Here is a 12,931-nt window from a genome sequence, read left to right as displayed (position 1 = left end):
CTCATGATGTGAGCACAAGGCAGCTAGGAACCAGGTGGAGACCCAGCAAGTTGACTCATGAATGGCCATCCTGGGGTAACAGCTTTGGGTGCTCACTCATGCCCGGTCTGCACCGGAATTGATCAGTGACCTTTCTCTGAAATCCTAATTGTGCCATATTGTTCCTGGAGTGTAGTAAATGGGGTTGGCAGAGGTGCTGAGGTAAATGGGGTCAGGAGAGGAGGAAGTCCCCACTCCTGAAAGCCTCCTAACAGACCTTTGCTGAGGCACGAGGGCCCACACCCTCAAAGGTATTTAGATGCCTAACATCCATTGATTTCAATGAACAAAAGGATTCTAAATCTGGGGGATCTGGCCTACATACTATGGTAACAGAGTGAATGCTACCATGTTCCCATAGGTCAGAGGAGGGTTGGTATAGTTGAATGGCCACTCCAGTTTGTGTTTGGAGAGCACACAGGCAGTCTCCAGGACTACAGTGCTCTACCGGCTGTAGCTGAAAGGTGTACTTCAATCGTTTTCTAATGCAGACAAGGTGATCTGGGAGCGGAAGGAGTCTCTCAAGGACGAGCGAGAACGTGAGAAGGTCCAGAAGAAGAGGCACTTGGACTTTCTGGATATTCTTCTCCATGCCAAAGTGAGTTATGGAGGAATGCGTGTGCACTAAATTCCACCAAGCAGGGGGTATGTTCCACTGGGCTTCACCACCAGAAGTGATCCCAAGTGAACTGCATTCCTGTGCTGAGAGACAGCACAGGACTAATGCACCACTTAGGCCCTCAAATGAGGGCCGAAGTGATGCACAAGCCTCATGGCTGGCCTATTGCATAGAGTGAATTTCACCTGGTGATTAAATAAAATATTCCCTCTTCTCATCCTACTGAAAGTTGGGTGGGCCTCCAGACTTTAACTGCCGGGCCCCTGTAGAGAAAGTGAAAAGAGAAGTTAGTCCCCATGCTCAGTTAGTGACCAATCAAGCATCTATATGTAAATCTCACTTCTTGTCTATAACCTGCTTTTCCAATCTGCAATAATTGATTCAGTCCACCAGGGAGCCCCCTTGCTTCAATTTACCCCTCTCTAGCATAGGCAGGCCTTGCTCTCAAGTCTTCTTTCCAGCTGTCATTTCATAGCGCTGGAGAGTGAAGATATTCTCTTCTCCCTTCCTCATAGTTGCTTGCTGGAAGCTCTTGGAGTGGTGTGTGTCTACACAGAAGAGCAGAGAGGGCAGATTAATTTTTACAGGGGACATAACTCCTTTCCCAGGACAGGTGGCATAACCTGGACTAAAGGGGCAGTATTAAGAAAGGAAATGTAGATGTAACCCACACACCTCCTGGGTGTGGTGTTCTGTCCCCTCTAGTGGCACCAAGACCACCTAGAGAGAGGGAAAGAGATTAATGAGTCTGCTCTACAGACTTAGCTAACAGCCAGTTAGCTTTCAGTTCAGTGCATAGTCATGCACTATGCTCCAGAGGTCCCAGGTTCAATCCTGCCCCCAGATGACCAGGGCCTGTCAGCGTTACATAGACACAACTGGTCAAAAGTTGATAAAACTTCATGGCAGTCAATTGGGTAAGACCAGAATGAATTTGACCCTTTGGGCCTCCAGAACAGTCTCTGAAGGAAAGTGGGAGAGCATTCTTGCTGGAGAAAACCAAAAGAAGTGTGCTGTAGGGAGCAATTCTTCACTGCTCCTCCACAAAAGGAGCCAACCTACCTCTTCCCTTCTCTGTGCCAGGGTGAGGCAGCAGGAGTTGTCCATGGGCACTGGGACAAAGAGATTTTGGATTCCCGCCTGAACTGGTTGGCCTAGTGATAGCCAGCATGATGAGTGACTGTAATTCCTATTGCTGGATTCATTTGTGCCACTGAGAGTGTCCATGCATTGTTAGGATGAAAACGGAGCTGGATTATCCGATGAAGACCTACGTGCTGAGGTGGACACGTTTATGTTTGAGGGTCATGATACCACGGCCAGTGGGATCTCCTGGCTCTTGTACTGCATGGCCCTGCACCCAGAGCACCAGCAGAGATGCAGGGAAGAGATCAAGGAGATTCTGGGAGACAGGACTACTATCCAGTGGTGAATCTCACCTTTTCATATTTATCTGATTCCTCCCTATCATTGTTGTTACTAGGAGATAAGGTATTAATAAATGTTAGTTAGGAAGCCAAGGTGCTCAGGGCCTAGTTTTCAGAGGCACCGAATACACAGTAGTTATGACTTCATTTGATGTAGTGGATGCTACGCCCTTCTGAAAACTGGGCCTGCAATATCTATATCAGTGGTTCTCAACTTATTTATCATTGTGGGCTGCATATGTGGGCCACAATTTGTTACCTGGGCCGCAGGGGCCGGGTGGCAGGGCAGCGGCAGCTCTGATCCTGGACCCCCACCAGGCAGGGCCAGCCAGCTGCCCGCCCTGGACCCTGGCCTCTCCCTGCATGGGGCTGGCCGGCTGCCCCGGAGCTTGCGGGGCTGGGTGGCAGCGCCGGATCCTGGAGCTTTTGGGACTGCGTGGCAAGCCCAGATCCCCGTGGGGCTGGCTGGGAGCCTCAACCCTGGACCTCCACCACGCTGGGCGGGCCAGCAGCCCTGACCCCGCCATGCTGGGCAGCTGGAAACCTGGACCCCGCCTTGCGGACCGGTCTTTAGCACATGGCTGAGCTGGGCTGCAGCTGTGTGGTAATTGGGTCCCATGCGGCCAGAGACCCTCTGATCTATATTTAATCTAGTCCGTGTCACTGCATTTCAGGGCATCGGGCAGTGCAAATATTAATTACCCTCAAATTAAGTCCAAGCAGATGGAGGGAAAGTTATAATTCCAAACCACAACCAGAGGTGTGGCGGATGCAAACAGCGTGTATGCTCTGGGTACAGTTGTTGCTTGCTGGAATAGCTGTACTGGAAATATCTGAATCACTCACTCACACCCTTGCCTTTGGGTCATTTCAGGGATGACCTTGGCAAGATGACGTACAGCACCATGTGCATCAAGGAGAGCCTTCGCCTTTACCCTCCGGTACCTGGAGTGTCCCGACAGCTCAGCAAATCCATCACGTTCCACGATGGACGTACCTTACCAGAAGGTCTGTATTCGGGTTCCTCTTTTCCATTAATTTTTAATGGTCAAATTCTGCTCTCAGCTATACAGGTACAACTCCCATGGACAGCCATGAGAGCTACACCTCAGAAACGGAGAGAAGGATATGGCCCGCCCCTAAATAAGTTATATGTCATTAGAAGTAGGGTGACCAGACAGCAAGTGTGAAAAATTGGGACAGGGGATGGGGGAGGGGGGTAATAGGAGCCTATATAAGAAAAAGGCCCAAATATCGGGACTGTCCCTATAAAATTGGGACATCTGGTCACCCTAATTAGAAGAGCAAGCATTGATATAAAAAGCTGCAGACAGCACCCTCTGGTTGTCAGGAGATGAAGTGCACGAAGAAGAAGGCGATTAGAATCAAACTGTTGGAAACCAATTGAATGAATTCCGACGCAAAAATGTTGAGTCAAATTTTTGACCACTCTAATATTGTGAAGAGCGGAGACTTAAGTCCTTTAGAAAGGGGTACTCGATTGCTCTAGGGATTAGTGTTGGGTAATGGAATGGCAAGTTTAGTTAGTTGAAAAGCAACATATGACGTTAGAGCAAGAATTATTTGTGACCGCTGGTCATGTGCCTATATGAAATGAATCAGAGATCTAAGTTCAATTAATAGATTCTACGGCTGGAAGGGACCATTGCGATCATAGTCTCACCTTCTGTATAGCACAGGCCAGAGAACTCCCCGCCCCCTCCCCCAATAATTCCTAGAGTAGATCTTTTAGAAAAAACATCCAATTTTGATTTTAAAATGGTCAGTGATGGAGAATCCACCACAACCCTTGGTAAATTGTTCCATAATTACTCACTGTTAATTTATGCCTTTTCACAGTGGATTGGTATCATATCACACAAAAACCCACCACAACTGAAACACAACTGAAGAGAGTAGAGACGGAATGAGATCTTGGAGATTAAGCTCCCTCCAGGCCAGTTCTATGAAACCTTGGCCTGACTCGGGGGCAATTTACATTGCTGCTGCCTGGGAAATTTCTTATCGGTGGACAAACAGATTTCTTTCTGCAGGATTATCAGGCCAGCACCCTGCCCTAGTTCTGAACTTTGCACAATATTTGCTTTAAAAAATAATGAAGAAAGTTGGACTTTGCTCTCCTGTATCCATAGCATTTAATTTGTTCCTCTCTATTCACACAAGATTCTTGATTATTCACGTCAAAGTGTGGAGTGTGAAATTTACCCCAGGCCGTGTGCCAGAACAAGGTATATGCCTCATTTAAGTCCTAAAAAATAAGGACTAATTGGGATGTGAGTGGTTCATGAGCCTTTCTGCACAGAGATGAACTTCACCCCCTAATGTTTAAATAAATTCATTTCTTGGTTTATCTTTTACTAGATGATGGTTTTATATTTTAATGCCCGACAATGTTCATGCTCACTGGGGATCCAGTAACCTAAACTAATTGGAATGGGATGCTACTCTACAGTCACAATAGGGATATCATGGGCCCACCAGAGCTGGGGTGTCCTGTGGAGCAGGCTCACTTTAGTTTAGTTTTCTGTAAAACAATTTTCAACTCAAAATGGCCACCTGGGTGTTAAAGACCATAACATAACAGTCTTTCACAGATCTAACCAAACTGTCAGCGTTAGGCCCAAGACCAGCCCAGGTTTTATTCTTAAATCAGGGAGACAGCGCCTTCCCTCTCACAGCCACACCCAGAACTGGACTTTGAAAGCAGCAGCCAACCCTTTTTATCTGGCTTGCTGGCCCCTGATTGGCCTCTGCCTGCTCCCAGCCCTTCTAGCCTCACTTATTCCTCCAGCAGCTGATCCTGGGAGGCCTCTCTAGGCAACTCCTGGAGGTCTGAGCTCGCTACTCTTCTCTTCCAAAAGAACTGCTTCATAGGGCAGGATTACCATGGCAGCAGGGCCTCCAGCAGGGGGCAGTGAACATCTAGTACCCCCCTGTCAGAAGGAATCAGCAGATTTTCACCCTGTTGACTTGTTCTCCTCCTAAACGGATACTGAACGAGTGACATTTAATTTGGAAAACAAATCAAATAGAAATCCTCTGACAGGGCCTGATCTAACGCCCATTGACTTCACCGGGTGTTCGATCAGGCCCCTAAAGCCCAAGAGAATATGTACCTGGCCCCTTGTGAAAGGCAGTGTAGCAGTTTGCAGACTCACCGGTGCGGCGCCTCCTGCTGCTCGTCTGGGAATTATCTCTTTTCCAGCCTCGGAGCACCCTCTGCTGGCCGGTGTCTTGCCTGCCTCAGACCCCTGTGTCCCTCCCAGACCCCAGTGCCCTTTACCTCGGGGGTATGCCCCAGCAGTACCCCCACTCTCTGGGTCTCCCCTCCCAGGGGAACCCTCAACCCTCTATCCCCACCTTACCTTAGTAGCTACTGCCAGTCACCATGTAGCCCCTTTCCCTGGGGGCAGACTGCAGTCTGTAATGGCCACTCATGAGTGGTAAGGGGGGTTGGACCAGCTGCCTCTGCCTATATCTGTAGCCCCAGTACCTGCTTAGGCCTTACCCAGGGCCTCAGCCTGGGAAGTTGCCAGGCTGGAGCTCCCCAGTTCCTCTTGCCTTTCCCCAGCACTGCTCTGCGGCAGGTAACCTCTGTTCCCAGGCAGCTAGGCCCTTCCCACTCCAAGGCTGGAGTGAGACTGACCCAGCTCCTCCCTCAGCCCTTTTATCAGGGCCTGCTGTGGCCTGGTTAGGTGTGGCCACAGCTGTGGCCGCTTCCTCACTCAGCCTACCTTTTCTCCGAGGAGTGGGTAACTGCCCCGCCACAGGCAGTCATTGAAGTCCAATGTCTCCTCAAGCGGGAATTTACACTCCCGCTCCAAGTGTAGACATTCCCCAAGAAAGAACTATTCAAAACGGCCCTTTGTTCTTCCAAGCCCACTGCCACGCTTTTAAAAATGTGAGAACATCTGAGTGAAATGATCCCATCTTGACCAACAGATGGAGAGACAAGACACACACATTATTTTGTACTGAAGCTCCACTCTTCTGATCAGCAAGTGGGCTGCTAAATCAGGGGCTGGGGAAGATGTAGGTGCAGCAGAAACTTGTTGCTAATTTCCACCTCCTGGCCACTTAAGCAAGTGTCAAATGCAGACAGATGGAAAAAAATGGATTAAAAACAAAGAAAGTAATATTTCACTAGCAGGGTGGTGAAGCACTGGAATGGGTTCTCTAGGGAGGTGATGGAATTTCCATCCTTAGAGGTTTTTAAGGTCCAGCTTGACAAAGCCCTGGCTGGGATGATTTAGTTGGTATTGGTCCTGCTTTGAGCAGGGGATTGGACTAGATGACCTCCTGAGGTCTCTTCCAACCCTCATATTCTATGATTCTATGAAATAGTAGGTACCTACATCCCAATTCCTGTTCAAAGATTCACAAGACAAATGGCAAAACTTCAATGGGCTTTAGTGGGGCTAGGATTTCATCCATAACTAAGGCCTGAAGAGACCACTGATCACCTAAGCAGGTTTCCTGTGTAACATAGAATTTCCCTCTGTAATTGCTGCATCAGTAAACTTTTTCTCCCCTTTGTTTGCTTTACAGGCTCTTTGGTTGCAGTAAGCATCTATCTCATTCACAGAAACCCCAGCATGTGGAAAGATCCGCTGGTATGTTTTCGTTTGTCCTTACAAGACCCTTTCCGCTGCAAGCAGGGCATTCAATGTACGTGTTTTAGTAACTGAGTTAGCACCTTTAGTAGCTAAACTCCTTGGCATACAGGCCCCTGTGATTGAAGATTATAGGCTGCAGAGGTTTCATGCACACTGTGTCGTGACTTTCCTGGCTTTGTCTCCTCAGCTGGATGGGTGGCATTGATGGGCTATTTCTACCCCACTCCCAACCCCCCACAAAAAACTCCACAAGAAAATCCAGGTGCATGTGCATACAACCCATGGAGTCCGGACTCCTCGGTTTATTCCTGGCTCTACCAATGTCTGACTCTGTGGTCTTGGAGAAATCCTTGAGTCAGAGACCTTTGTCAGCAATTAAAGACACAGTTAGGGGAGAGCAGCAAAGGGATTTCACAAGTCCACCTGCCTCCCCTGTGTTGATCAGGCACTTCAAGAAGCCTCTTCTGATGGGTGGATCTTTTAAAGCACTTGCACAATAGTTATTTGCACTTCTGTACCATCTTTTTATCTGAGGATCTCCAAGAGGCTCTATACATATGAATTAAACCTTCCCACACCTCCAAGTAGGGGCACCCAGAATGAACATCCACTTTTCAAAATGGGGGCCCTGACCTTTCTGTGGGTATCAGCTTAGCCAAACAGAAATTGGCTATGCTAGCAATCTTACTGGTACCTCACAAGGGCACTGGAAGACTTAATTAATTGTTTGCATTGCACTCCTCAGTTAAAGTCCCACAGGTGTGCAAATTATTGATGATTATTAAGTGGTTTTGGAGACACTCCCCTCCCCCACCCCCAATCGAGAGATGAAGTCCTTACTCAGATTCATAAAATAATAGTAGATCTCGGTGTGTGTCACAACCTTGTTTTGAGCTACAAAGCGGGTTGAGCTTTCAGACAGGCAAAGTCCTCAGGGAAACCTCCCTGATTCTTACATCTGGTGAGTGGCTTTACAATCCTCATTATACAACCGAAGGGCTGTAATTTATGAAAACAGAGACAACTAGAGGCAGGTGGCTCACCAAATAATAGCCACGATTCTCAAAAGTGACTAGTGATTTTTGGGTGCTCAACTGGAGATACCTAAAGAACATAGGACTGGAAGAGACCTCCTGGGCCAGAGTCCAGTCCCTTGCTTTTGCAGGCAACTCTGTCATATAATCCCATTCATAAACATATCAAGCTCCAGCCTCAAAATTAGAGCGTTTGCCCCCACTGCTTCTGTTGGGAGGCTGTCCCAGAACCTAACTCCTCTGATGCCTGGACACCACCTTCTCATTTCCAGCCTGAATTTGTTTGTGGGAGTAGATCCCCATTTGTTCTTGTGCCAAGATTGTCCTTTATTTTTCAATAGCTCTTTCTCCTGCTCTAATTTACCTCCTCCCCCATTTTAACCCAATGTATTTAGAGAACAATCAGATCCCCTTCCCAGTCTTCATTTTGCTAGGCTAAACAAGCAAGCTCTTTTCATCTCCCCTGGTTAAACAGGCTCTCCATTCCCCTGATCATCCTAGCAGCCCTTCTCTCCATCTGTTCCAATTTGAATTCATCTTTCTCAAACATGCATGATCTGAGCTGGCCACTATTCCAGATGAGGTTTTACCAGTGCCTACTATTGGCATTAATACGTCTCTATCTCTGCTGGAAAGATCTTGCCTGATACATCCTAGGACTGCCTTTACTTTCCCCCCCACAGTCACATCAGTGGTGGCCGATAGTCTTACTGTGATTGACTAAGACAGCCTGGTCTTTCTCCTCCTCTGTTTCCAACTGATGGATAGCAGAAATACTTAGTAGTCTAAGTGCATAACCTTACACTTAATACTATTAAATTTATATTACTTCAGTTCTCCAGTTCTACCTGTATTGCGGGTGCCTCCCAATTTGGGTCATCAGCAAGTTTAATTAGTACCCTTCCCTTAAAGGGACCTGTCTTTCAGAGGGCAGGTACTTGACCCTTCCTGGGGTTGAAGTGGGGAAGAGAGAGACAGATTCTAAGGTCAGAAGGGACGATTAGATCATCTAGTCTGATTTTCTGCATAGCAGGACCTAGTAATTGCAGCATCAAGCCCACCTTTTCTATTGGAGCTAGAGAAAGCTGTTTAAATCAAGACTGGATTCCTATGTAAAGACTTTAAGTGATAGAGAATGGACTGTATCCCTTTTTCAGTGGTTCCATGATTAAGCAGTGGCCAATTGGGGGCCCCTGGAAAAATGGGCACCCCTGCACCCCAACCTGCTCCATCTGTCTGGTGCTCCAGCCGGGGAGCAGGGTCAGGGCGCAAGGGCTTGTCCCGCTCAGCCCGCCTGGCGCTTTTGCAGAATGGGGCAAGCCCCCACGCCCCAATCCCGCTCCCGGTTGAAGCGCCGGGCGTGTGAAGCAAGCCCCCACACCCCGACCCCGCTCCCCAGCAGCAATGTAGGGGGGACTGCAGGTGGAGGGGTGGGAAGGGGCCCCCACTTGCTCTGGCCCAGGGCCCTGCAAAAATCATAATCCACCCCTGTGGATAATCACCCTTGCTGTGAAAAATAAGTTGTGCCTTGTTTCTTGTCTGAATTTGTCCAGCTTTATCCTATGAACTAGTCTCAAATTGGGCATCGAGAACATAGACGCCAAAGCCATTAGTTGCTGCTGAAAGAATTGGCCAGTAGTTTTGAAATTGAAATGACCATTGTTTGTTTGTTTTTTAAATTAACTCTTTCATTCCAGGTGTTTGATCCGTGGAGATTTTCTCCAGAGAACGTCTCTGACAGACATTCTCATGCCTTCCTGCCTTTTGCTGCTGGGTCAAGGTAAAGTATATTTTAATTAAGTCAAAGGGAAGAAAAGAACCACCATTCTGAAATGTGATTTAGCAGATGTTTCTATCTGTATTGCAGAAGCACTTAGAGACCCCAGCCAAGAACGAAGGTTGGGCCCCATTGTGCAAGGTGCTATACAAGCACAAAGGAACAGATGAGCCCTGCCCCAAAGACTTACAATCTTAATATTTTCTATCAAGTTGACATAAGTTATTATCTATATTCTGGTAGCACCCAGAGGCCCCAGCTAAAATCCTGTCCCACCGTGCTGGCAGTCATGTACCGTCATGCAAAGAGCTTATAATCTAAATACACAAAATAGGAAAGTAGTATTATCCTTGTTTTAGATACCGGGAACCGAGGCACAAAGAGATTAAATGACTTGGCTGGGATCATGCAAGGAGTCTACCCCATTTCAGCCAAAGAAATTCTCATCTGCTCTTCTCCTCTGAGATCTCCCCTTGCCCAAGGGACCCCATCCCATCTCCTGATCTCCCTCATGCCCCCTCTCATCCACTCCCTTACTCTCCTTCTTAACCTCTCACAGTCCTCGGGCTTTTAGAGTCATAGAGTTTAAGGCTAGAAGGGACCACCAGATCTTCTATTCTGACCTCCTGTACATCACAGGCCACCATCATTACACAGCACCAACACATGAAACCCAAAGCATTACAGCTGACAGGAGACTAGATGTGGGAAGAGAGAGATCATACAGAAACTGAGAACAGAAAGGGAGAGGTAGAGAGACAAGAAAGCGAAGCAGGAACCTGTAAGCACAGTATAACCCTGGAAAAGCTAGTGAGAAAAATTTGGGGTCTGGTGTTAGCTAGAGAGACTTTGGGCTTGTAAGATAAGAAACTGCTCCTTTTATTTTTGGTTCTTTCTGTGTTCAGAGACACGGGACTTTGTACATTCCTTGTAAATAAACAAGATAGATACCCGACTCCATTAATTTCTGCTTCCAACTGGAACATTCCCAAGGCCCCAGACTTTAATTGTGTCAAGAAGGGGAAACATAAGACCAAAGGTCCATCTAGGCCAGTATCCTGTCTTCCAACAGTGGCCAATGCCAGGTGCCCCAGAGGGAATAAACAGAACAGGTAATCATCAAGTGATCCATCCCCTGTCGCTCATTCCCAGCTTCTGGCCAACAGAGGCTAGGGACACCATCCCTGCCCATCTTGGCTAATACAAACACAAATACGAACACTGTGTTTGAAGGAGGCTGTTGGTCACTAGCATTGGCTACAGGTACCTAAAGGGAGGAAACAGGTGCCTGAAACCCAGTCAAGCCTTCAAGGTAATAAATCGTTGGTACATGGGGGAGCGTACTTTAGTCCTAATCTAGTGGGGGAAACACTGCAAGATTCCACCATAAGGCAGGGCAAAGGCAAGAGGCCTATCTCCTGAGGGGCTGTACACAGAGACCAGAAAAGGGACAGACGGGCAAGAGTCTTATGGGACACTCTGGAACTCTATGGAGGGTTTTAGTAGAACACGTGTGAAGGACGAGTGGGTTGGTTAAATCTGAAAATAGACTGGATACATCAGGCAGGCAGTACGTGAGTCTCAGCTACTGGAACTACTGAGTCGCCATTTGCCCGACAACTGTGTCTGTCTGGCAAAGAGTAAGAGAACTAAAGAAAACCACAAGTAATGGCTGAGAGGGTGAGCTATGGAGAGAGGTTCTTGCTTTTTGCTGATGCAGGCCCAGCTTCTCTGAATTTCCGTTGGGTCTCTTTTCTCAGGAACTGCATCGGGCAGCAGTTTGCCATGAATGAGTTGAAAGTGGCTCTCGCCCTGACTCTGCTCCGCTTCGAACTCTCACCGGATCTGGCCAACCCCCCCATCAAAATACCTCAGCTCGTCCTACGCGCCAAGAACGGGATTCACCTGCACTTGAAGAAAGTCCTCTGAGGCCAATATTGCACTGATCTAAGTGTGAGAAAGGGACCAAGTAGATAACGTGGTGCCATTTGAATCAGACCAAGAGGTTAGTTAGAATAGACAAGCTTCTGGGCCCAAAGATCTTCATCCCCCCTTCTTCTGCCACCATCAGCCAAAGTGCCTATTTTGGCCTGAACTGATGTGTCATAGGTAGTTGGTTCAATAAAAGGCCTGGGTCTTATTGCCCAGTAGGATTTTATTCTGCCTAGCAAGTGGTCCCTTTGGAATATCTGCCCCTGCTTTGATCTTGCCTCTCCACGTCCCTTCACTGGCTTCCTCTCGTCTTTCGCACAGGGGTCAAATCTAGCACCCACTGAAGCCTTGCAATGGGCAGTGGATCAGGCCCCAAAGTTCTAGCCTCTCTCTTACAGCTCTTACTGCTTTGTACTATCCATCTATCCTAAATTTCCCTCCCAATTACCTTTTTGGGTCCTTCTTTCACTGTCCATACCTTCTACAATGCCTACATATGAACCCCTCCGCCCTCCTTCAAAACTCGCCTTCTGTTGCACTTGCAAGAACAGGCCAACTATTACAGACCTTTTTGTTTTTTAATAAGCATTGATTAAAGTTTGGACTGTCGACCTCTGGGCACACTGCATTATCTGCATCTGATGAAGACTGGAAAGCCGCTCGGACAGTGTCTGTCTTCTGTGTTAATAAACAACCAGTTATTAACATAACAACAGCTGTATTGCGTTATCGGTGACAGTTGTAGATAAACCGATCAAACAGGAGTACTCCAGAAAACACCTTAGCACTGGGGAAGGAAAAAGCCTGGACCTGAAGGAACTAGACAGATCCTCAGCTAGTGTAAATTGGTAGAGCTCCGCTGACTTCAACGGAGCTATGGTGATTTACACGCTCTAAGAATCTGGCCCAGTGTGCAAGAGAAACGATTGCAATGCTGGGTGTCAAATCCCATGAACCCCCCTTGCAGAACACCCGTGCCCCTAGCTGAATATTATTGACATGTCTATAAATACAATGCCTGTGAAAGTAAGAAGTCACGGGGCTGCCGTAACAGCTAGGGCAGGGGTGGCCAACCGGAGCCTGAGAAGGAGCCAGAATTTACCCAATGTGCATTGCCAAAAAGCCACAGTAATATGTCAGCAGCCCCCCATCAGCTCCCCACCCCCGCTCCCAGCACCTCCCACCCACCGGCAGCTCCCACCTGCCAATCAGCGCCTCCCCCTCCCTCCCTACATCTCCCAATCAGCTGTTTCGTGGCGTGCAGGAGGCACTGGAGGGGAGGAGCGAGGGCATCGCAGGCTGAGGGGAGGGGGCGGGAAGGTGTGGAGTGGGGGCAGGGCCTGTGGCAGAGCCAGGGGTTGAGCGGTGAGCACCCCCTGGCACATTGGAAAGTTGGCACCTGTAGCTCCAGCCCCGGAGTCGGTGCCTGTACAAGGAGCCGCACGTTAACTTCTGAAGAGCCGCGT

The 12,931-nt window shown here is 48.2% G+C and overlaps 1 protein-coding gene across 1 annotated transcript in view; it reads left to right on the top strand.

Moving 5' to 3' along the window:
* LOC128842489 (cytochrome P450 4B1-like) overlaps nucleotides 1–12,212 on the top strand; it is a 31,156-nt gene extending 18,944 nt beyond the window's left edge. The window contains exons 7-12 of the mRNA XM_054038527.1: nucleotides 531–637; nucleotides 1,896–2,086; nucleotides 2,960–3,093; nucleotides 6,655–6,719; nucleotides 9,454–9,536; nucleotides 11,294–12,212. Of these exons, the coding sequence (XP_053894502.1) occupies nucleotides 531–637; nucleotides 1,896–2,086; nucleotides 2,960–3,093; nucleotides 6,655–6,719; nucleotides 9,454–9,536; nucleotides 11,294–11,462 (749 nt within the window). The 3' untranslated portion in view covers nucleotides 11,463–12,212. The remainder of the gene's footprint in view (nucleotides 1–530; nucleotides 638–1,895; nucleotides 2,087–2,959; nucleotides 3,094–6,654; nucleotides 6,720–9,453; nucleotides 9,537–11,293) is intronic.
* Nucleotides 12,213–12,931: the final 719 nt, after the last annotated feature.

The sequence above is a fragment of the Malaclemys terrapin genome, chromosome 8, assembly GCF_027887155.1.
Source record: "Malaclemys terrapin pileata isolate rMalTer1 chromosome 8, rMalTer1.hap1, whole genome shotgun sequence".
NCBI lineage: Eukaryota > Metazoa > Chordata > Testudines > Emydidae > Malaclemys > Malaclemys terrapin.
The sequence above is the reverse complement of the archived record's forward strand: the minus strand, read 5'-3'. Positions and strand labels throughout refer to the sequence as shown.